This window comes from Corvus moneduloides, chromosome 3 (genome assembly GCF_009650955.1).
Source record: "Corvus moneduloides isolate bCorMon1 chromosome 3, bCorMon1.pri, whole genome shotgun sequence".
In the NCBI taxonomy this organism is placed as follows: Eukaryota; Metazoa; Chordata; class Aves; order Passeriformes; family Corvidae; genus Corvus; species Corvus moneduloides.
The window spans coordinates 20,924,141-20,947,760 of record NC_045478.1 but is presented as its reverse complement, the minus strand read 5'-3'; the positions used below and the strand labels follow the sequence as shown (position 1 = coordinate 20,947,760).

General features: G+C 38.8%; 1 protein-coding gene and 1 long non-coding RNA gene across 3 annotated transcripts; both read right to left on the bottom strand.

Annotated features, from left to right (window-relative positions):
• Positions 1-1,249: 1,249 nt before the first annotated feature.
• LOC116442022 lies at positions 1,250-12,391 on the bottom strand. Its single transcript, XR_004239347.1, has 3 exons — positions 9,541-12,391; positions 9,388-9,451; positions 1,250-6,539 (listed from the first exon to the last, which is right to left on the bottom strand). It is a non-coding gene; the product is annotated as an uncharacterized LOC116442022 (long non-coding RNA).
• A 5,900-nt stretch (positions 12,392-18,291) lies between these two features.
• TMEM18 (transmembrane protein 18) lies at positions 18,292-21,316 on the bottom strand. Of its 2 annotated transcripts, none has more exons than XM_032104553.1 (5): positions 20,969-21,316; positions 20,623-20,743; positions 19,951-20,005; positions 19,004-19,097; positions 18,292-18,910 (listed from the first exon to the last, which is right to left on the bottom strand). In XM_032104553.1, the coding sequence occupies exons 1-5, from the start codon at positions 21,299-21,301 to the stop codon at positions 18,827-18,829; spliced, it is 687 nt and encodes a 228-aa protein (XP_031960444.1). In that variant the 5' UTR covers positions 21,302-21,316; the 3' UTR covers positions 18,292-18,826. The 2 variants fall into 2 exon arrangements, with proteins under 2 accessions (XP_031960444.1, XP_031960445.1); XM_032104554.1 differs by having other exon boundaries at positions 19,951-20,002.
• Between the last annotated feature and the right edge of the window lie 2,304 nt (positions 21,317-23,620).

The window sequence follows — 23,620 nt, the reverse complement described above, 5'->3', positions numbered from 1 at the left end:
ATTGTCTCACCCAAATCAGTGTCCCTGGTGTTTGCTTGAAGCAGTTGAAAATTTTCTGGTGAAGCTTTTCTAATATGAAATATTTTAAATTTTTTATCTTCCACCTTCCTTCTGCAACTAACCATCCTGTCTGAGAGATGAGCAACAACCTATGGGAAAAAATCTTAGAAAATTCACTTTTAACAAATACTCTGTGAAGGAGTGTGTGTGGAAAAACCTGCTTCCAACCTCCAAAACCTCTTTGAAATGTACTTCATAATGTATCTGAGCTTGAGTTCACCGAGTTGAACAGCTTTACTTTTGCTCAGGGATAGTGTCATGGTTAACTAATGACCAGCCAGATCTTCTGAAGTAAAAAAAATGTTACAGTTAAAATTCATGAAGAAAAAAATGAGATCAACACATAAATTATAAGCTATAGTTTACAGCTACATAGACACTCAATAATTTCACTCCACCAGCTTTTCACATCTTTTTTGCAAAGTGTGTCAGCATCTCCCTTTAAGGGCTGTCTCTCAGCACACACTGTGGCCTGTCTGCCTTTCCAGACTTGTCAACCAGAAGTGACTAAGGTGTGTTACCCACTGGACCTCAGTCGAGGTGATACTTCCACAGATTTAGCACCTGCAGGAATGATTGGATTACCCTCTAGTGACTGCAGTTCCTAGAGGAAATGATTTTGTTAGGCACAGATTGCAACAGTATTAATGGTTCATTCACTTACTGCACTGGTCATGTCTGAATACACTTTTTTTTAAAATGCTCATTCCTCCAAAACAACACCTCTCTCAGAATAGTCCCAGGTGCAAGCAGACTGTGTGTGTAACTTGCCTGTATTCTTACATGCTCTGATTCTCCATATGAAGAGAGAAATTGCCCGTATTGGGTCCTGTTTGCCCTGCGGCATTGCTGATAATGCTGTGAATTAAATTAGCTCAAATTAGCCTAGTTTGCCTGTACAATTCACATTCTTCCCACTTGGCATGTTTTGCTTTCACTTAGACAATATGCATAATTATAAACCTTCAGCTGATTCCTACTATATTGTGAGAATTGTTGAAATCTCATTGCACATTTTGGAGCTCTAGTAAATGCAGTAAGCAGAAGTCTGGATGTTCAAATCAGCAAGATATGACATGGCAATTCACCCTTAAAAAATAAAATAGAACTGATCAAGAAAAGACATGGATAAATTAAGTAAAAACCAGAACCAACAGAGGCAGAAGAACAAGATTTTTTTTCCTCTACTCTCTTCAGTGAGGTTAGCAGCAAATTTATGCTTCCTTAGAGGATCATTATGAATTTCAGATTCTAGCATCTTTGTATTCCTCCCAGTAAGACTACTCTGTACAAGAAATAATAGTGTGCTCAGTGCAATAGTAGTAGAGTATAAGAGGTCGGGGTAAAAGATTTCTAAAAGAGCAGAAAAAGTTTGACTGTGAAATAGTGAGAAAACTAGAACTTTTTATTCCATACTATCAGGAGCTAACAGGTGAGATTACACAGATAAGAAACATTATAAAAGAAATTACCTTTGTAAATAAAAACAAAGACATGTTATAATTAGAGGCATTACCAATAAATTGCAAGAAATGAGACTTCATTAGAAAAAAACAGATGTAAGAGAAAAGCTCACTTTTGTTTTCCAACGTTCATATTTTAAATGCTTACTTAATTTTTCACCTCTGCTGGTAATAAAATAACAGCTATAATTCACAGAGTCCCAGAAGAATCATGGCTTTTCTTATTAAAAAAACCCCAGCAACAACAATAACAACAATAGAAGGAGAGAATAGAAATACAAAACTTGTGGTTGTTTTTTTCTGCACCAAAGTTGTTCCCAGATGCACTAGCTGAAGTGTGTTTTTAGTTGAAATTTTAAAATTTCCTAGAAAATTTTGAGACCTTACAGCCAAAAGGTTGCATGACAGGGAAAAAATATTTTGTAAAGTCTTTCATGGTGTTAGATGGAGAACAGTGTTTCGACTGTCTAACAATGGTAACCTGGGAGTAAGTGTCTTGTACAAGGAGCCTGGTTTTATTTTACTGTTAAAGCTGATTTTGGCAGAAAGGCCAAATTGTAAATGCTGAATATAAATGAGGTATTTATGACACCATTGTAATGAAGACTTCGCCGTGCAATGAAATTTAGTACAGCAAAGGGGTTCTCCAATAACTGTGCAAATAAAATTAAATTAAATGAAAAACCATTACACATTGTTAACCCTTTCAACTCTTACATAAACAGTTAGAAGTCAAGATCTAAATTGCATATTTTAATTGCTTATTAAACTTTTAACAGTTACATACTAAATATGAAAATGTCAAATGTAAGAGATATATATTTAATTAATCATGGATGTTTAAATTTACAGTTGTAAGCAACCTACCACCAGTGACTAACCGGAAAAATAATTCAGATGAAGCTTTTTTGCAGCCACATCTAACATCTTTGTAATATATTTTTTTAGTGATTTAGAATTCATTTCACTACATAGTGTAGTGTGTTTTCTTGCTCCAAGATAGATTTAATGTTAATTCATACTCTCAGGAAAAGAGTAAGTGACCCTTTGCTTCCCATGCTAATGGTCACCTGCAGGTGGGGAGCAACAGCTATCTGCTGACTGGGAAAAGCATCTTCTCACATCTCTCTCTCCCTGTCAGAGACATCCCTAAAGTTTGTTTGTGTTGCATTTCTGTATAAAATGTAGTAACCTTTACTAATCTTTCTGAGATGTTTTCAAGGTCAGTGAAAGGAATGTCACGCACAAGAGTAGAGCTTTAGCATTTAATAAAATTTGTGGCAAATAAAGCACAATCAATTGTTCAGAAATATTATTCAGGCAGCCCACCAGTCATTTCACATCTCCCTTATGTGAGGATGAAAAGCATATTGGCTGTGATGAGATACAGCACCCCTTTTCTACTTCAAGTCTTCCAGCACTTGCTGCCCACCAGGAATTCATACACTGTGGGTGTGTAACTTCTCTTCCCAGCTAGCAGGAGGAGCAAGAGCAGTGTCTGATAGGACCTGAAGACAACTCCTTCTATGCTGCACCCACTCAGAGGACATCCTACAGCAAGTGTCTTTCTCACCCTGCCTTCGATGGTGCTGTATTTAATAGTGTGGCTGTGACCTTCTCTGTCATGACATTTCAAACATTTGTGTTTCTAACATGACAATGTGAAACTTTAGTTAACTACTTGTCTACAATTTTGTTATCTGATTCCTTTCAATTTTCAAAAAACAAACAAAACTGGTTATTGCTAGAGGTTGCTGTTAAGATGAAGGCCACCTGAATTTTAATGTCAGAATTTTGGGGGTGGAATGAGACTGGGACACACACACACACACACACACTCAGACACACACACACACACACACACACACACACACAAGGGAAATGCATATATAATCAGAGAAAAAATGGGGGAAATCTTATGCTTTACTGAGGTTGGTGCTCCCTTCACTGCTTAAGCAATGCCCCTCCCAAGGATCACAGCTAAAGTCTCTCGGATTTTGCCCTCAAACGGTGAGAGAATTTTAGGCATAACTTTGACCTAAAAGTTGTGAGCTGAACTGCTCTACTTTTTATAGTTAAAGGAAATGAGAACTTTTAAGCTAATGCTAGTAGAAGTTCTCACATTGGAAAAAAAAAAGATTCTCGTCTTGATTTTACAATTTTTGATGTATACTACACAGCTTTGCTTTCAGGTTTTTGGAAACAACATCAAAGTTTGTGCAGTTCTAAGAGTCAAAATGTTGCATGAAATCCCAATCCAACTTTCCTTTTTTTTCCCCAGAAAAACAATCTGGCTAATTTCAGACATAATTTTTGTTGGGAAGAGCAGCTCAGAATTTAACGACTGTAATATACCTATTCAGACCAAAATTACATACCTTAAAAATTCATCCATTTTTTCAAAATACCTTTACTGCCAATGTCTTTGCCAGAGCTTCAGGCAAAATTTCACAATGGGACTAACACAAGTGAAACAATATCATAGAAATACATACAACATTGATGGACATTCAGAAATACCTGTGCATTGAGACTTAATTTATATTCTCATAGCAAAAAATTCAGGTATCAAGAATGTTGAAACTGACCAACAGTGGAGCATTTAATAGTACAGAGTAAATAATGTGTTGGAAAATTATAATATTCTGTATATTTTAAGGCTCCAGCTTTCTCATGTGTTAAAGTAATCAATCCCACATGCACTATAAATGTCAATTACTATATACGAAGCTTAATGTAAATTTTCCCTCTTGCAACAAGAAAACAATATTATGTAGACCTGGAGAAAAGCCACCATATAGTACTAAAATGTTTTCAACAGTTAAGCAGGAAAAACCTATCAACAAATGCAAGAATAATGATCATTTAAGCTGTTACAAAAAGATTAGCAATAGTCCTTCCTTGCCATATGCATGTAGTTATTTTTACTGTACATATAACATTCATTACCTTACAATTTCCCATGTACATGACTAATTGTAATCAGGAAAGAAACAATATTATTTTTAAAATTTATGCAAATACCCAAGCATTTTGCAGCACAACATTCTTTTCCTTAAAATTGTACAGCAATCTTTCAAAAAAATAACATAGCTTTAACTCTGAATTGTTGCTACTGTATCTTTTGACACCTTGTTTGAAAGATTTCTTGGTTTTAGCCCAAATATTATGAACATTTAAACTAATGCTACTAATTTTTAAGCATATTTTTCAATGATTTCTCTTCTTGTTTCTTTAGTAAAATAAAAAACTGTCCATCTATTTCCAGTATGATACTTCAAGAATGAGTTAAGATTTAGTCAACTGTTCCTTAAAGTATTTCCAAAATATATATCCTTTATTAACATTTGCAGGCAAAACAAAATACAATAGAGAGCCTCATTCAGGAGTATTTTGATGTCTAGACTGTTCACCAAGGTTGGAGAGATCCCAGAGGCATGACTCCAGGTGCACTTTGCCCCAGCAGGTTAGACTTTGAACCAGCCTTTCTCCCTGTCTAATAATTGAGGTCTCTCTCTTGGGCCCTTGACAGGAGGTAGAAGGAACAGGCTGCCCAAGAAGATCTAAGAGGCTGTGGGTAAGTACACTCCACTGTGGTGGGTCTCAAGCTCATATCTTACCCAGGCCAGGACTGTGAGTGAGTCTAGTTATATCACTTTCTAAATGAGGGTCCCATTCCTTGAGCTGTGAGTTATCAGGAGGTTCCTTCCATCTTTTTCTGTCTGATCACCATGACCAGCAGTTTCAGCTTAGACTTGAGAAAGCTCTACCAAATGTTACTCAAAAGAACTTATCCCTAAAAACCAATCCAACTCAACCCGAACAAAAAAAACCCCCGAAATATCAGTTCAAATCAATTATCAACATATAATTCTCCCCCCTCCCCCCAAAAAAATCCCATTCACCCCACTTAGGAGGACAAGAAAGTAGGCATATTATTTATTCACATGGAATTTGCAAGCATTAAGGTAGCAAATCAGATTGGCATCCACTTCTCATTTTAAACAGGGACCAGATAGTCCAGTTATTTGGAACACGGTATCAAAATCACATTATTTATGTACTTTGCTTTCAGAGTTGACCTAGGATCATTAAAAGCTTGGAAAATGCTGAAGAACTTCAATCAAATTAGCATTATTGCTGCTAAAATTTTTAATGAGTTAAAAACTTGAACTCATTAAGTTTGGACTTCATCCCATGCTTTTCAGCACGTTTGCTTAGGAGGTAAATACCCAATGGGTTCAGTTCAACTTCCAAAAGGAAAATGTGGACTATGGCTTTCCTGCATCTCACAAAAGGTGAGTGAATATCCTTGAAGATTAGCCCCAAGAAGAACACACCATTGAACTTGCCCTGAAGCATTCATTGAATCTATGACATTTGTATGGGGAAAAAAAGTACATCAAAGGCTATTTAACAGCTGTGTTCTTATCAGGATGTCCTGATAAGACATCAGGTGATGTGTGGTGGGATGCTGGGACATATGATGTTTTTGTTCTTACAAGCTTCACAAAGTAATTTCTATTTGCCATAGAGACACAGCACTGGAATGGAATTGGCCTGGACCAACAGAGCCTTTATTTTATTAATTATTCCTTCCTATTAGCTCCTAGTACTAGAATATCATAATCTGTCTTTATAAATCAATTATTTTTATCCTTCTGAAAAATTAGGAAACACATCCTACACAGTGAAAAGGCAAGCAAAGTTCTAATTTTGAGTAATGACAGTATTGTATAGACAAGGTGGTGTCCACTCCACAGTGTGTAACAGGTTTCTAATTTATTTATAAATGAAGTAGCTAACCCTAAACTCTAATAAGGGAAAGAGATAACCACTCCTGCCTGAAAAGAAGGGTAAAGAGATAATCATTCCTGCGTGAAAAGTAGGGTGGCAGGGCATAAAATCCTGAGATGAACTCAGAATCAAGAGGGGAAAGTAGTATGTGAGCTTACTTGATTTCTTTCTCTGCTTCAATGAGAATGTCCTCTCCTGCATCTTCAGTTTGCTTGGAGCCTGCAGGCAGAACCAGAACAGTCAGGTCTGAAAGAAGGTGGAGTTCTCTGCTGTGGGAAAACCTACAGAAGCCCAAGTCACAACCACTGTCCTAAAGTACACACAAGGATAAACAGAGGGTGAGGCCTTGGTTCTGTTCCCAAAAAGGGAGCCACTCAGTACACCGCTTAAAAAGTGCATAGGAATCTGTATAAACAAAGGCAAGTTCTTTATCATCCAAATTCCTCACTCCCCACTGCTATTGAACATCCTGAGAATTTTTGTTTCTCCCGTGCACTGCCCAGAGTAAATTATAGTGATAAATTGGGTTTCTCCGCACAGAATTACTCTGTGAGAAGTGGTGAGGAGGTTTTCCTATGGGGAAAACAGCCAGAGTGCCGGACGAAGGAGAATTGATTTTTGGTTGAATCCAAATTCTCCAGCAGAAGATCATGGCAACCTGGGATACACCTGACCTCTACTGCTCCCCACTGCTAAAATCTTTCTCCTCCCAGATGACCTGAGCAACTCAGACCTGGTAAAAGGTTTTCTGGTGTAACCCAGACCTGTTGAAATGTTTTCTCTGTAAGAAAGTCAAGCCGACCCTCAGAAAGGGCTAATGGGGAAAAAAATATTAGCCCTATTAGCCCTCTGTGGGTTAATGACTGATTTGTTATTGGAGCTCCTGAGAATTTTTGTTGTTTCTCCTGTGCACTTGTCAGAGTATATCAAATGATCTTCCCCTAAAAACGCTGAGTGGTCAGGGGCATAACAGAGGTGCTTCAACCCTCCGATCATTTTTGTGGCCCTCCTTTGTAGCCAGAGGAAGGCTAATTTTGTTACCAATTTTCACGTTGTCTTTTTTTTTCTTTTGGAAAATTAGCCACATAGATTATATTTGTTTTCTATTTTCCTCATACCTTACCATTTTTATTTCCATCCCAACCACTAAGAGCATTGCAGAGAGGCTGCGACTGCTCTCACATACTTTTTGGGAGCCTTTTATCTTTTGTTCCTAAACTACAGTTTGGGAAATCATCACTAAAGTTCATACATTGCATAATGTACAATGTTTAGGAGACACGAGATGTCTTGAAATCTTGCTATAGTGCAGTTCTTATCTACGGCAGCTGGTGTGGGGTCAGTAGCTCTGACCGAGGAAGCTGTGACCGGTCCAGAGAGATGGTCCTGAAAGGAATCGCCTTCCCGAGGGCCGGTGTCTTCCCTCAGCTGCTGGCAGGAGGGCCCAGGCAGAGTCTGTCAGCTCTTTAGTGATTGTCAGCTCGTGATTTCAGCTCAGCTCTGCAGGGCAGCCTCCAGGCCAGACCAGGGAGAGAGACGAGAGGCTCGTGTAGCTGTTCCGCACGAGGCAGCTTTATGAGCTCAGTGAAGGGGAAAGCCAGGGACGAGCATCTCTCTGCCCTCGCAGGGGCAGGGGGATAGCTTTATAGGGATACAGGGGGTGGGTGTCAGAGGGTAAGGGCCAATGGGTTACAAAGGACCTGCACAGGGTCTCCCAGAGGATTCTGGGTTTGTCTTCTTCTCGCCGTAACTGAAGAGTAGCTCCCTTTCCAGGGGAGTTCTGCTGGGAGGTTTGGGCATTCTACTTATCTCAGCAGACGTCTCCCCAGGGCGGGGGCTGGGCATACCCCACACTTATCAGTAGTTTTAAAATATAAATCTCATTTGACAGAAAAACATAAAGTTTTCAGAAAAGTAAGAGGAAAAAAGGGAGTATTCCCACTGGCTCCCCTCTAGTCTCTACTGTCTTCTGTATTTCCTCGCTGTCCATCTTGTTCCTTGTAGCTATCTCTGTGCTAATACTTTGCCAAATTATTTCTGTATACAGTTATTTTTTTCATCTTAGTATTACAATTTTGTTGTAATAACTTACTGCCAGTTCTGTGCAGAGACTTTCCAGGGTTAACTGAAGTGCTGCTTGAGGAAGGGAATTGCTGGCATCACTTTAATGTAGGGGCATCAATACAAACTAGCAGAATGAAATACATTGGATCCACTACCTCCCTGTCTAACCAAGAAAGAACTAAAAAAAATTAACTTGAAAGATCACACTGAGACAGAAACTAACAAAAGAAAGTTTCAGAGAGTTTTAAAAAATACTGGTCTATACCGTTAGCCTAAAGCCTGTCTATGCACCTTGATTATCCAAACTGCTTATGTGCTGCCTCTCAAACTGCCCAACAGAGGATGAATCTGGGCCCACCAAGAGATCAGCCTAAGTTCAAACCCTCTGGTTAAGAAATTTGAGCCACAGGGTATATAAACTGAAACAAGCCTCGTGGGCTAAACCATGCCATAAATACCTGCTTTAAAGTAGTAAGGGCAAAGTCTATTCCCTGTGATTAAATAGGTCTGTGAAGAAGGATTTTGCAGTAGCATGGCTGCTGCTGCAGCCATTTGTTAGGGCATTATCATAACACAGCATCTGCTCCTTTATATCCTTCTTTATAGCTCTGACTTTCAAAGAGATGTTAGTGATTACCTCACATCTTTATTATATAAAAAGAGCTGTTTGCCAGTTCAGTGTTTAGGAAAAAAAAAGTTTTTGTCAGTTACTCATCAATTTGCTCATCTGTTTGTCCTATGCAACATGATGATTTCAAGTCTGCTGACACTGTTACCCAAGGGAGTATGATTCATGCAATAATTTTCCTTCCTTCCTGTCTATTTCTTTTAAATTTGGTGGAACTTTAATACATCCCATATATATTTTTCACCTTAAACTACTAGCACTACAGTCATTAATTCATTTAACTTTTAAAACCTTATTTTCGTATTTTAGATAGGAGTTTTATGAGTATTAGATAAATACTTTCAGTTAAGATGGCATACAACTTTGGTTTCGTACCTTTAACATCCCATTCTTGCCAGGATACCTATTTTCTTTTTCTCTTCTCTTGGAAAATGAACACCTTCAAGAATAAAAATTAATATTCATAAATACACAAATAAAATACATAAAACTCATAAAACTTTTTTTTTTAATAGATTCCATTCTCACCAAGACTATGAGAGAATATTAGCAAGGTGGGCAGTTTCCCCTTTTTCTGTAGGGAGATCATTTAGCGTTCTCCAGGATACAGAGTCAACCTGAGGCCTTCTGAAGTAGTCTCCTGATACCAAATCCTGTAGTGATTAGAGCACAGCTTGTCAAGAGAAACCCATTAGGTCCTTCTAGGTGAAGGGAGACAGGACTTCCCATTCCTATAGGAAGGGAAAGGCAATTGAGGAAGAGACCATGTTGGCAGAGGTTTCACTTTGGTAAGCTCAAATCAGGTGAATATGAAAATGCACAGCAACATATTGGTCCTGGCAAAGACAAGGGTGCCAGATTTGCGCGCTAAAATGGTCATGGCTAATGTCTTCATGCTCTAGATGCAATGAGCTGAGGGAAACATTTTGACTTGTAAAGTCAAAATACACCCTAATCCAAAGAGTAAAGGAAAAAGGAGTAATATCTTATGGTCAGTCTCCCTCTTTAGCAGAGTCCTGGAGGCAGTGCATGAGGTTTAATGGCTTTTAACTCTCAGCACTGACCAATTTATTAAGTGTTTGCTTGCTATTTCTGAAAGAGTTTTCATTGTCATGATCTGATGGGTTTAGAAGAGTTTCCAGCTTGTATGCACAACATAATTGGGGTCCCTCGCACAACAGCTCTTGTGGAGGATTTTCCCAGAGAAAGCTGTCAGGCTGTAGGAAACACTTCTTTTTACTTTACTGTCCATTTCTATTTTCCTTCACATAGCTGTCTTCTCCTTTCCTTGTCCCAGATGGCTGCTCTCCTATATCCAACACTTACGACAAAAACTTTCACCTTATCATGTGCTTTTTTCTTCCATGTATTTTTTCCTCTGCTTATTGGTTTGTTTTTCTTAACATTTCCTTCCAAATATTAGATTTTAAAAAAATACTTTAAACAAACAAAAGCACATTTAACTTCAATGCTTCATTTTCCCCAGATCTGTTTATATACATTCCAGATATGTTTCTGTACAGGGGTTCCATTTCAAAGTCCCTTCCAATTTGCTGTGCACAGCATCCACAGGAACAGTCTGTGAAGTTGCAATTGTCCTTCAAGGTCTCTTATGTCTCAGTTACTGTGGTAGCTCTCACTTTGACCTTTAAAAGAGCATCCCCTAAGCAGCTGAAATGTGAGTCAAAGTTCACTGTTACCATATCCATGCTCTTTCCTCTCTTTCCCATCAAACACTTCTTATTTGTGGCACCAGGCTTTTGCTAGAGCTGTCGTTAGTTTTAGCCAGTTTTGTGCCTCTAGAAAGGAGCAGAGTCATACCTGAATCCCCTGGAAGGAAAAAAAGGAAGTACTCTTCCCCCATAAGAGATTTGTTTTTTGGAGGCAACCTGCCTCAACCTGTTAAAGAGAAAATTACTGCAATGCTGTAACTTATACACAGACATTCTGAATGGACAGTGAAGCATTCAGAAAATCATGAGAAATTATTAAGTCATGCTTTAGTTGTTTGCCTTTAGATGAGTTCTCATGTTTTTGAAATTTAGGAACTGAGAATCTTCTCACATTTTTGATACTAATTCCAGTAAAACTACACATAACAGCATTGTAGGCGTTCTCCTTCATCTCACAATCCTAAATCTACATCATCAAACCTTTTAACCAGCTTGGAAAGTCCTGTATACAGTTAAACCAATGTAAACAGAGTTAATATAAGGCCTAAATTAAATTACAGTAGATGTCAGAATATGTTAAGATGACAAAATTAGTCTGTTTTCCAGTCCTACATAGCAATGGAGCCCTCTATGGGTTACAAAGCAAACTGATCACTTTCTAGCCAAGATATAATATGGCCAGTTATGTATTTAATTGAAACAATTATGTATATTTTCCACTTGATCTTTTTTTTTTAATGACTTAATACAGGTACAGAACATCACGTTACTGGGTTAAATTTAAATAAGATGACCACTCTAAAAGGGTATCTTCTACAGTAATGATCAAAGATAATGATATTGAATGACAATGATTGCTGCAAACTGGAATTTAATGAATATGCCTCTACCTAGTGAGCATACATACAAGTAAGCCAGAAGGCTTTGGTGTTGTTTAATTGAGTATGATATCCTGATATTTTAACCTATCATTTGCTAGGCAAAATAAATAGAAGTAATAATAATAATAGAATATTACATTGAATGCAATTAGCATACTGTCAGCATTTTCATTCAATATTTTGTGTGAAGATTCAGCTAGACTTTTAAAAGAAGGTTGCTTTTATTTGAGAGGACAAGGTCTCAATTTTTCAATTGAAAAGATTTTTGGTGACATTTCTGAGCTATAGCAGGCTGGAATTTGTCAACATTGATATATATTAACATACACAAGAATTAAAGGAGCAGTCAGTCAAAAATGTGATAATAACATCCTTTTTTTCCCTGTAATTTTATTTCACTTGGCATTTATTATATATATTATTATAATTCTTGATAATGATAGAAACATGACAAGTTGTCTTTAAGTGCATTAATTTTACTGAATTTCACTTTATAAATATATCGATATGATTTGAAATTCATACTACAAAAAACAGTATGAAAGACTCCAATGTATTTTGCTCCACTTAAGACAGTGTATCTTTTTGGATGATTTTTATTAATGTTGAAGTATTGAAAGTCATAAATTGAAAACAGGCTGAGAGACTTGTGGTTGTTCAGCCTGCAGAAGAGAAGATTCTGGAGAGACCTTAGAGCACCTTCCAGTACCTAAACGGGACCGTGAAGAGACTTGGAGAGAGACTTTTGACAAGGGCCTGTAGTGACAGGACAAGGCAGAACGACTTCAAACTGAAAGAGAGTAGGTTTACATTAGACATTAGGAAGAAATCCTCCACTTTGAGGATGGTAAGACACTGGAACAGGTTTTCCTGAAGCTGTGGAAGTTTCCAAGGCCAGGTTGGATGGTGCTTGAGTAACCTGTTCTAGTGGGTGGCATCCCTGCCCATTGCAGCGGGGTTGGAATTAGGTGATCTTCAAAGACTCTTCCAATCCAAACATTCTATAATTCTACAAAATTCCACTGGACTTGATAATCCTTGTGGGTCTCTTCCAACTCAGAACAATCTGTAATTCTGTGAGTTTCTTCAGAGCTTGAAGAACTAAATTTTTCTTTTGACATAAATGTATAAATTAGTATTTTCAGTATATTTCATTCAAATTAAAGCTTGCCAAACTTTTTATAAACTTTATGCAATTTAATGGTTTAGGGAACCACAGCTCACATATAAACTATGGTTTCTGTACATTTTCAAGTTGTTTTTTGTAAGTATCAAAGTTACTGACAACTCAGTTTCTGAAGGACCTCTATTTAATAATATTTTGGAATATTTTTACTTCTATTTCAAAAATTACATGGAAATCATATACCATTATAATTGTCATTGGTTGCTCATTTATAAATCCAGTCAGCTAATTTTGCATTTTACAAAATGCAAACATGGAGGAAGCAGAAAACTTGTAAAACACACTATTTACTAATCTATTTGAATTTTTGATGGTAAAAATCAATAAAGCAATTTGCTAGAAAGAAATCAGTCTCATAAGCCTTTTTTATAAATTAGCTCTTTTTAATCAGATGAATGTTGTGTCCCACTTTTTGGTAATTACTGTAGAATTAATTGTCTAATTTAGGACTTAGGGACATCGAAACAACTAAAAAGATAAATTGAACTGTTTTGTTTGTGTTGATTCTGGGACTTAAAAAACAGCCTGTGATTACTTATAAAAGCTCTCACTATCAATTAACATACAAATCCAACACCTTTAAGTAAAGCCATTAAATCTGTTTCTATGCCCATTTTTCAACACTGCTGTGGATCGAGTATTGAAACAACCAAAAGCTTACACTTCCCTGGATTCTGATAGAAAATACTTGGTAATAAAGAGCCTAAAGCTTCCATGTTATTTGTTCAGTACATCAGCTTCCTGATTTTTGTGCTGATTTTTCTTGATGACAGACCTTACAAATCACATTCTCTCCAGGATGGCTATAGGAAGCTGATTACTCTCACTAATCCCTAAGTCAAAGTGACGAGTATTTTATCAGAGACATTACTCTTACAGTTACAGACCTAAACGGTTCGTGTCTTGTAGATCCTACCATATTAAAACCCTTCCAAGCTTAGTGTTCTTTAAGATAAAGGTGTATTGGTTCTGATTATATGAAAAACTTCACATCTTCTTCTGTTGATTGAAACTACTCGGGTGTGTTTACTACACAGTTCTAATACTGACAGATGAGTGTGATTTCAGTGAATGGTCCTACCCTAGATGCCTCTTTGTCCAGCTGAATCTCATTCTGCCTCCCCCGGGTCACTATGCAAACTTCGTGATGGAACAGAAGGGAAGAAAGGTACACAAGATTGTATTCCTTTGATTCAGGGCTGGATTTACAAGTCTATTGCAAATGACACTTGGAACTTGTCCATTTTAAGGCATGTGCCTTGTTTCAATCAGTTCTGCTGAATGCCTTGTTAATTATTACAACATTTTCAGATGAAAGAGGCAACACATTTGATCCTGTCCTGTTAGTTTCAACTGGTTCTAACTTTAGGCAGTGCCAAAGAAAATAGGACCATGATTTCAGTGGGACCACTTAAAATCAGTGCCGGTAACAGCGTAACATATTACTAGTTACAGCTCCTTTCCTGGCATCATTATGCCTCTGAAACTATATGAGAAAGATTCCTACAGTTCATATTTATATGAAAAAATAAACACAAATATAGGAAATATAGAGGCCTTCCTTTTGAGTCCTCTGAGATATTTTCTATTCAGTACAACACTGTTCTGGTATTAGAGCAAAACAGTGGTGTAAGTATGGCCACAACTTGGAGGAACTAGTTTGAAGAAGATAGATTATAAAACAGAGGTCCACAAAACACATCGGTTTTGATTTATGAGGCTGGCATTTCTCAAGCATGTTGCATTATTATTGACTAATCTTTTAAGAGTTGTTATGTGAATGTGAAGGCATGTAACTCATGGGAAGTGGGACAAAGTCTATTAAACTGTAAGTCTCTATTCTTCAAGGAGGTGGTATGTGGAAAATAGAACTCGGATGAATTCCAAAGGTAAATAAAACCAGGCTCAAAGCCTGGTACGCAAAGGAGAACATCAAGTGGAGAACACTGCATATAGACCGTTACAAATGAAGTCATAAAGCTTCTGAACACTCCAAAGCACTGTTTGCCAGGTGGTGGAGAAAGTGTGAAGTGACTTCTGAGAACCTCAGTCATGACCTTAAGTGACTGCCAGCTGTTATGTAACAAGGACAGATGTGGTAATACCATTACATTGCATTATGCAATGGTAAATCACAAAGAAACAGAGGACATGCACAAGCTCCATCGGTTCGTGAACTAGACTGCTTCAGTAAACTTTCATGCATATTGCTCACACAATAATGTAGTTATTTTTCATTGTTATATTACTTTTTAATTGGTTGAAGACAGGATCCTGCTCATGAAATGTAGGTATGAGCAAATAGGGTATTTATTCCCTTGCTGCATTAAGAAATTTGAAAACACATACATACTTCCTGACTCTGGAAGTATATATGTACCTCATCACTGCTACTTTTTAATGTAAAAAGCAGGAGTGTCAATAAACACCTAAAAGTGGCTCAAGATGTATCTTGGAGCCCAGGTAACAGTTTATGCTTTCAGAGGCTACAGTCCAAGGCTTCCTGGTCATTCCAAAATGCTGAAGAATTTATGAAGCTATGGTGAAAAGCTCTACAGAACCGTCTCAAAAGGAAAGCTTTGAGTAAGCTTTTGCGTGTGAGATAGTGACATCCAGTGGTGAGTTTGGTTACCTGCACTGATCTCTTCCCCGATGAACAGAGTAACATCAATACTTGCATTTATACTTGAAACACATTAAAATATTTTAAACATATTTTAAAATTTTAAAAAATATTAAAATAGAAAAATATACACAGTTTTTGTGTTCCCTAAGCAAAAACCCATATTTTGATACATTAATTATGAAAATGGTGTGTTCACCTGAAGTGAAAAATTACAGAACCACAGAATGGGTCACATTGGAAGGGACCACAGTGAGTCACCTTGTCCAACCTCTTTGCTTGAGCAGGGTCATCCTAGACAACATTCTACAGGATCGCACCCAGAAGGTTTAATCAAGCTTACAATAAAAGTAAGCAAAAATGTTTAGCTATATTTGAAGAAATAGAACATTTCCTACACTACAGCTGTATTCTTTTCTATCTTGGTCAGACAAAGAATCACTACTTCTCTTTTTCCTGAAAATCTCAGTTCCTATAAAAATGGAGTTCAAGATCTGAGCTTATGATTCTCAACATTCACAAAGCAACTCTCTGTAAACTCGTCCTCCATTTAGGATTTGCAGCCACAGCATATTACTATCTAACTCAAACACAGCTTTTCTAGAGTGGATCCCTCCTTTCAAGATGCAGCTGTTGAAAAGCCCTAGAACTGTCCTTCAAAGTTCTGTTTAGAATACACTCAAGGATGTAGAAGACCTCAATTCACTGTCCTTCTGTGCCTTTCAGAGATAGGTGGTTGTTTTTATTGGAGATGGAGATCAATGTACCTACTAAGCTAGGAAATACTGCTGAAGAAGAGACATTTAAAATCCCTTATTGCATCTGTTCCATTTTGTCTAGAATCATGAGATTCATTGGACCAAAAAGAGGCGAAAATACATCCCACATTAAAAATATGGTATTTCAGTGGATATGGAAAAAGAGAGCATTCTAGGTTCTCATTTTTGGAAACTCACCTCAGTTACTACTTTTTCATAGGATACAAGGCCAACCTCAAACTCCAGCAAATTTGCCAATTAATTTCTGATAATCTCTCTTTTTACAGATTATCATTATTTCACAGTGCAACAAAACTACCTTCTACTATGATAAAGTTGCCAGGTTAATACTACTGTCTCCCTTGTAATGCTTTTCCATGAAGCTGACACCGTGTGCTGTCATGGAAAGACACATTAAGGCAGGCTGAAGGTTTGAGTCACTGCCTGCAAGATACATAGAGCAATAACAAATCACCTCTGTCTCGTCTCACTCTCTGAAGGACTCAGCTGAGCAGCTATCTGCTTTTCTGTATGCATGGCTCTTTCACAACCAACCTAAATTCAGGTTTTCCAATTAAAAGCAAAGGTATTCCACCAGTCTTAAACATTTTGCTCTCCTTCACTTATACATACAAATTCTAAGCAGGCAAAACAGCCTCTAAATGAATGATCTAATTATTTTGGTTTATCAGCAAGTAGGCCCATACTTAATGTTATTACACTATCACTTCATAAATCCAGACTCATGATGAAAAAAGTCATGCTTTACTTACTGAGGGTTTCTCTTATGGTTTATGGTACCTACTTTAAAAAAAAACCAAAGCAAACCAACAAGCAACTTCACTCTGAAACTTAGTGTTTCTTAGGCAAGTTTAGCTAGAGGAGAACCCAGATAAATTTGAGTCTTTCTGAAATGTAGAAAATGGGAATATTTTTCTGACAAACACACGTGCCCATGCAAGACAAGGTCATCTACAACAGCCAAAAAGGCTTCACTAAGGGCAAATCCTGTCTGACCCACCCGGTGGCCTTTTATGATGGAGTGACTGCAACAATCAACAGGGGAAGACCAACAGACGTCATCCAGAGACTTCTGCAAGGTCTGTGACACAGTGCCACACATCCTCATCACTGAACTGGAGAGGTGTGGATTTGAAGTGTGGACTATTCTATGGATAAGAAACTGGCTGGATGGACACAGGCAGAGGATTGTAGACAATTGCTTAAGTCCAAGTGGAGGCCAGTGACAAACGGTGTCCCTCAGTGCCCTTGTATTGGCATTGGTGCCCTTTAATGCCTTTATTAATGACACAGTGAGATCCAGTGCACCCTCAGCAAGTTTGCAAGTGACACAAAGCTGAGTGGTGCAGATGACACAAAAGAAGGAAGGGGTGTAATCCAGAGATGTTCCGCCTGGAAAAAGCTCCAGGCAGACCTTGTTACAGCTTCCACTGCCCTTCCAATAGGAGTTTCACTTTCTCCCTACTTAGGAGACTTGCATCTATGTATGATATGCATCTGCTCTCTCCCTCAAGTCCGTATCTCCACTCTTGTGAAGACTATTCAAGTGATTAAAATTAGTTTCACAAATACTTCCTTAACTTATAAATTTACGAGTGCTCTGCAATTTTGTACCCAAATGTTTTTCACATTAGTCTAAGATCAGTTTTGTAGATCATCTTTCCTATGTCTTAAATGACATCTATTTTAGACAGAACTGTACATCTCCAAACAAAGATACAACTTTTACTAAATATGGACAGTCTCCACTGTGCTCACATCCATTACAAATTACCTTAATTTAATGAAAACAGGCTACTTGAAGTGAAACTGAAGCCTTCTTCATTTTTACCTGTTTTTAATTTTCAGTTATTTATTAAATAAAGCATTAAAAAGGGAGCAAAATTACACAGAACATTACTAAATTTCTTCCTTTCCTTTCTGTTCTACAAAGAAGCATAAAACTACCAAATTTTCATCCAGTTTTAAAAAAATATATTTATCTAGAAGCCTTAAAAACATGAAGTGCAAATTAAAAGAAATGCAGAGATCATTTTGAATTATTTACTCAAATTAAACTGGGAAATTTGCCAAACTGGGAATTTTTATGAGAAAAAAAGAAAGAAAAAAGTCTGATTAAAAATAAATACAAATTAACTCAATTTAAGATACAGTGAGTGGACAGTTTTATTTATAAAATGCCACTGGCACACAGTACACATAGGAAGTATGAAACTTGATTTATAAAGAAGTGAAATGCTTCACAGAAGCATGGATTCCTGAGTTATTCTGAGTAAAATCTCTAATTTACTGTAATTCACACACAGCTCCAATTGGCTTAAGCAGCAGAAGAATTGATACTTGATAAGCACAGAGTAAAGACATAGCTAAAAAATACACAGGCAAATGGAAATTGGAAGATTGTGTCTCATCAATACTAGCCTTGGTCATGGTGGAAAACTATCTTACAGTGAAGGGCGCAAAGACTTGTTAAGACTGAGTTTCATAATTTCACAGCCAATTCAAATGTACTGTAGATACCTGCTGTCATCTCAGTGTCCACAGCCACAATTACAAAGTTCTCTTGACATCGGGCACAAAAATCCTTCTGTTTCTGCATACCCATGCAGAAGAACTGATTACCCGGACAGGTGTTATTACAACCGAAGAAAGAAAAATAGTGTTTGGCACTTTCACTTTTTTTTCTCGATTTTCCTTCTCTGCTGTAGCATCTTTAGTTCAGTCATTACACTCAAAGTTCTGTAAACCCAGGAGACCTGAAAAGTAAGTAAATTATTAAATTCAACTAATCCATATACCTTTACTTATCCATTTAATGAAAGCACCTACATGAAAGAAAACATACATACCACAATTATAATAGTATTCACCAGCAGTGGCGCTGAAAATACAAGTGAAATAAACATTCCTCTTGAATCAAAGTATTGGTATTTAGAAAAGAGCCTGAAAGAAAGACAATGAAAATGAAAGATGAAGCTTTATTTAGTGTAGTTCACACATTCAACTTTCCCAGCAACTATTCTACATGGACATTGTACACATCATCCCACATCTTCAGATCACCAAGCATAGGCCAGAATTCTACTGTATTAAGTCAGAAAAAAGAGGCAGTCAATACCTCATCAGTTATGAATATTAATACCAGTCTTTCTCTTCTTTATAGTTTTACTGTGCAAAAACTTACTAACATGACTACAAGAGCACATCACAAGAGTGCATCACAAACCATGCTTATTCTGAAGCATCTGAAGTGACTTTTCTAGGTATTTTGCTTACTTATATTAGAAAAGATAACAAAAATAATAAATGTAGCAAAGCTCTAATTAGGTCTTATATGACTGAAGTGAAACATAAAGACGACAATTAGATGCCAGCATAAAGTGGTGTTAAACACATAACTTCCACTCATATCAGGTAAAGATTAATTCAATGCTCATCAAAATAAACCATCAGTTTGATTCTGGTATACAGGTTTAGTAAAACAGACAAATTTAATGCTTTTTATACACATAAGTAAGTATATAAAGCAGCAGTGGGATTTTTGAGAAGTGGGTCTTAACTTCAGCTATTAAACATGAATACCAAAGAAAACCCAACAAAAACAAAGCCCAAAGCTCACATGCTTTTCCTCTTAACCTCAGCACTCTGCTTTTCTCTCAGTTCTTTCACCAGTTAGTTTAGAAGCATCCATATAAACAGATTTTAAGTAGTACAATAAATTATGCTATTAATAATTATTATTTCTTATAAGTTATGTTGTTTATTTTTATTCAAAAATGAAAGTGAAAACATTTACCTCCAATTCATGGCTGCTAATTCATTGATATATTCAGCACAGTACACTAAGCCTGCTATACAACAACAAAAAAAGTTAGATTCAATACTGATTTAAAAGTAAACTGCTTGTAATAAATCATCTAATCCAAATCCGTATACAAAGCTAGTACGTGTTCTGTCAGTCAGCCATGACTGCTTTGGCTAGGCAAGGTCACTGGATTCTCAGGCTGATAAACCCTGAGACAACACAAGTTGTTACTGCAATGTACAAGCCAATCTTGCTCTTCCTCATGCCATTATCACAGCTGTCGGCAGGGCATATGGTGAACTTGGTTCAGAAACTAAAGCTGACCATATTCAGCATTAGAACAAGGCAGAATAGAAAGCAACTGCTGGCTCTCAGTCGATTTCTTTTCTGCTTCTCCAGGACAGCAACACTTCATTGGGAAGCCGTGACACACGGGGCAATGACCACCAAGAAACCTTACTCATCTCAGATCCTCACTAAGGCCAGGGTTTTAAGTCACTACTTCACACATTTTCCTGCAAATAAAATAAATGCATATTTATAGGTCATAGCAGGTTCTATCGCAGATTATCGCCGACAGACACATGCACTGCTAGCAGAGACTCACGAATTTGCAGGCACTGCTCTGGTGCCCGGCACCACACGGTGTGCCCGTGCACTCACCCATGCAGAGGAAGTGCCCGACCTGCACCCGGCGGTGCTGCAGGGACGCGCACGTCAGAAGGAAGCAGAGCAGGTGGAAGGCCGCCAGCCCCAGCAGCCAAGGCTCGGACCAGTCCGTGCTCTGCGGGCAGAGGGAAAGCGGGTCAGCCAGCGGCGGGGAAGGGGCGTCGCCGGGCGGCCACGGCGACCGGCGCTCCTCCCGCACCAAACGCGGCCGATCTCGCTCACGGACCGCACCCTGCAGAGCCTCCCGCACCAGGCTCGGCAAGGAGCGCGCCCCCGGCAAGGACCTCCCCCCTCCCCGCCGGACAGCCCCGCTCCCTCGGGCGGCCCCGATCCCCCTCACCGCCAGCACAGCCGACAGCCCCGGCGGGCCGCGCACCGGCGCCTCCATGGCGGCGGCGGCAGCGCCAGATCTCGCGAGACTTCGGTGGCCACAGCTTCCCCTGCAGGGCAATGGCGGGAAAGGGGCAGCGGAGCCTGAGGTGGCCCCGCATTCCCCGAAGCGAAGGGATTGCAAATGGGCTCGTGTTTTCGAGGACGGGCTGAGGTGGCTCCGCACACCCCGGTGGTTCCTTCCGAGCGTGGCTGACAGAAGCAGCCCTGGCTTTTCGGAGCGGGGAAGAAGCTCTGGTCGCGTTTTCAGCGGTTGATGTCGGGAGGCCACCAGTGTCACCATCTGGTCTGTGGGTGCCCGCTGGACTCGGCACTTTGGGTCCGTGGCCCAGCACTGGTGTTTGCTTTTGGTCTCCTCTCAGCAACACCCAGAGTTGGCTTTAGCGATGAAAGTGCAAGACAAAAAGAGCTTTAAGCCCAGCTGGGAGTTCTTTAAAAACAAACACAGTTGAGCTCGCCAGGCAGGACCTTAAGTCAAATGAAAACCACTACTTCTCTCCCAGCAGTGCCCACCGCGACCCCCGCCAACCTCGAGGGGCAGCGGGGCCCCCTCCTGCTCTTGCCACTACAGCAGAGCTCAAGGACACATTTTTTAACTTTGGAAGTTGAAAAAAAAAATGTTACAATGGAAAGGGAACAGCTTAAACATCGTAATTTGTAACTCCATTTGCTAAATGTATCTAGGTCTGGAAGAACCAACCACTCTTAAGGCTTACCACTTAAAGAGCATTTCAAACTCAGAATCCTAACAACTAAACTAAATCTAATCTAAAGGATTAGATTTGTTGAGCAAACAATACTTTGATATATACCTCCGCATTCAGCTTTCATTAAAATATTTTTTTTCTGACATTTTGGCTTATCAGATGTGAAGTTTTGGCTTCTTTTTTTTTTCTTTTTCAAAATGTTTTGAAGTGCATGTATAAGTAAATATTACAGATACTCTTTTAATTTAGTTTACCATATAGCCAGATACAGGTCATCATTGTGACCTGGGCTCTCTTCGCTGTCACACTTCTGCAATTTAGTGTGAGATACCTGAAACAAAGGCTTTTAATTTTTTTTTCCCCTTTAGGTTTTTATTAGTCTTTTCTCAACAGAAATAATACCTGGAGGCTAATCAAGGCTTTCACTTGAAGTGTTGTAAAATTAAATAAGGTGATAGAAAGGTGGTCATTTCTACTAACATTGTCTTAAAATTAAAACCAGGGGAGAAAAGATATTTTTATCCCACATTGTCGATTGGAAAACAAGACTGGAATAACCCTGTGCACAAGCACAGGCAGGGGTGTGGTCAGCTGGGAAGCAGCTCCATGGAGAAGGACCTGGGGGTCCTGGTGGCCAACAAGCTGTCCATGAGCCAGCAGTGTGTTCTTGTGGCCAACAAGCTGTCCATGAGCCAGCAGTGTGTTCTTGAGGCCAAGAAGGCCAAAGGTATCCTGGGGTGCATTGGGAAGAGCTTTGCCAGCAGGTTGCAGGGAGTGATCCTGCCCTTCTACTCAGCCCTGGTGAGGCATATCTGGAGTGGTGTGTCCAGTTCGGGGCTCCTCAGCACAAGAGAGACATGGAGCATCTGGAGCAGGTCTGATGAGGGGCTACAAAGATGATTAAGGGACTGGAGCATCTCTTTTATGAGGAAAGGCTGAGGGAGCTGGGCCTGTTCAGACTTAAGAAGAGACGACTGAATGTCTGTCAGTATCCGAAGGGAGATGTCAGACAATGTTTCCAAGGCTCTGCTTGCTGGTGCCATGCAGTAGGACAAGATACAACAGACAGAAACTGATGCACAGAAGTTCCACCTGAACATGAGGAAGAACTTTCCTGTGTGGGTGACCGAGCACTGGAACAAATTGCTCAGGGAGGGTGTGGAATCTCCCTCACTGGAGATAATCAAGAACCATTTGGACATAATCCTGTGCAGTGTGCTGTAGGATGGCACTGCTTGAGCAGCGTAGTTGAACCAGATAGCCCCTGTGGTCCTTCCAACCTGACCCATTCTGTGACTTGTCTGGACAGTCTTACAGCTAATAATAAATTAAATGGTTTTGTGTTTTGTAAATGAGGAATGAGTTTCTTGTAATTGCTCGGTAATTGGCTTCAGAAACTATCTGCAGTAGCTGAAGGGCTTCAGAGAATGCAGGATGCAGTCACTGCTGTATGAGTGGAATATGCTGGTCAGTGGTGAATCTGTGATGCAGACAAGATAGGTGGATAAGAAATTATTTGCTTACTATAGCTAAAACATGCTGAATTAGAAATTCATGGAGCTTTTACTGTCAGCCACTGTAGCAAAGTGGAAACTTTCCTATAGGGAAATAGGAGTTGCTTCTTTAAGTTTGACTAAGATCAAGTTAGTAATGCTGTTTGTCAGCAGATGGTAGCAGATACATAAGTATTCCCATATCTTTTGTGTGGTATGTGTTCTCTTTCATTTATTTTTTATGGAGAATACAACGTGAACAGATGATACATGAAAGGCAATGAACAGATACATTACTCTTTTATAGGGAAAAACTTGTGTATCTGTCCTTTTATAGCTTCTTTGCAGAGCCAGTATGCTACAATTAGATCCTAATTTTTAGAATACTCTACTAACCATAAG

What these genes read in the sequence shown, in the direction of transcription:
- TMEM18 (XM_032104553.1), bottom strand. Translation starts at nt 21,301, where the DNA reads ATGGTGACACTGGTGGCCTCCCGACATCAACCGCTGAAAACGCGACCA. An exon ending in GGCTGTCGGCTGTGCTGGCG is followed by an intron (nt 20,744 to 20,968) that starts GTGAGGGGGATC and finishes CTCTGCCCGCAG; the next exon opens with AGCACGGACTGGTCCGAGCC. An exon ending in TGAATACTATTATAATTGTG is followed by an intron (nt 18,911 to 19,003) that starts GTATGTATGTTT and finishes CTTACTTTTCAG; the next exon opens with GTCTCCTGGGTTTACAGAAC.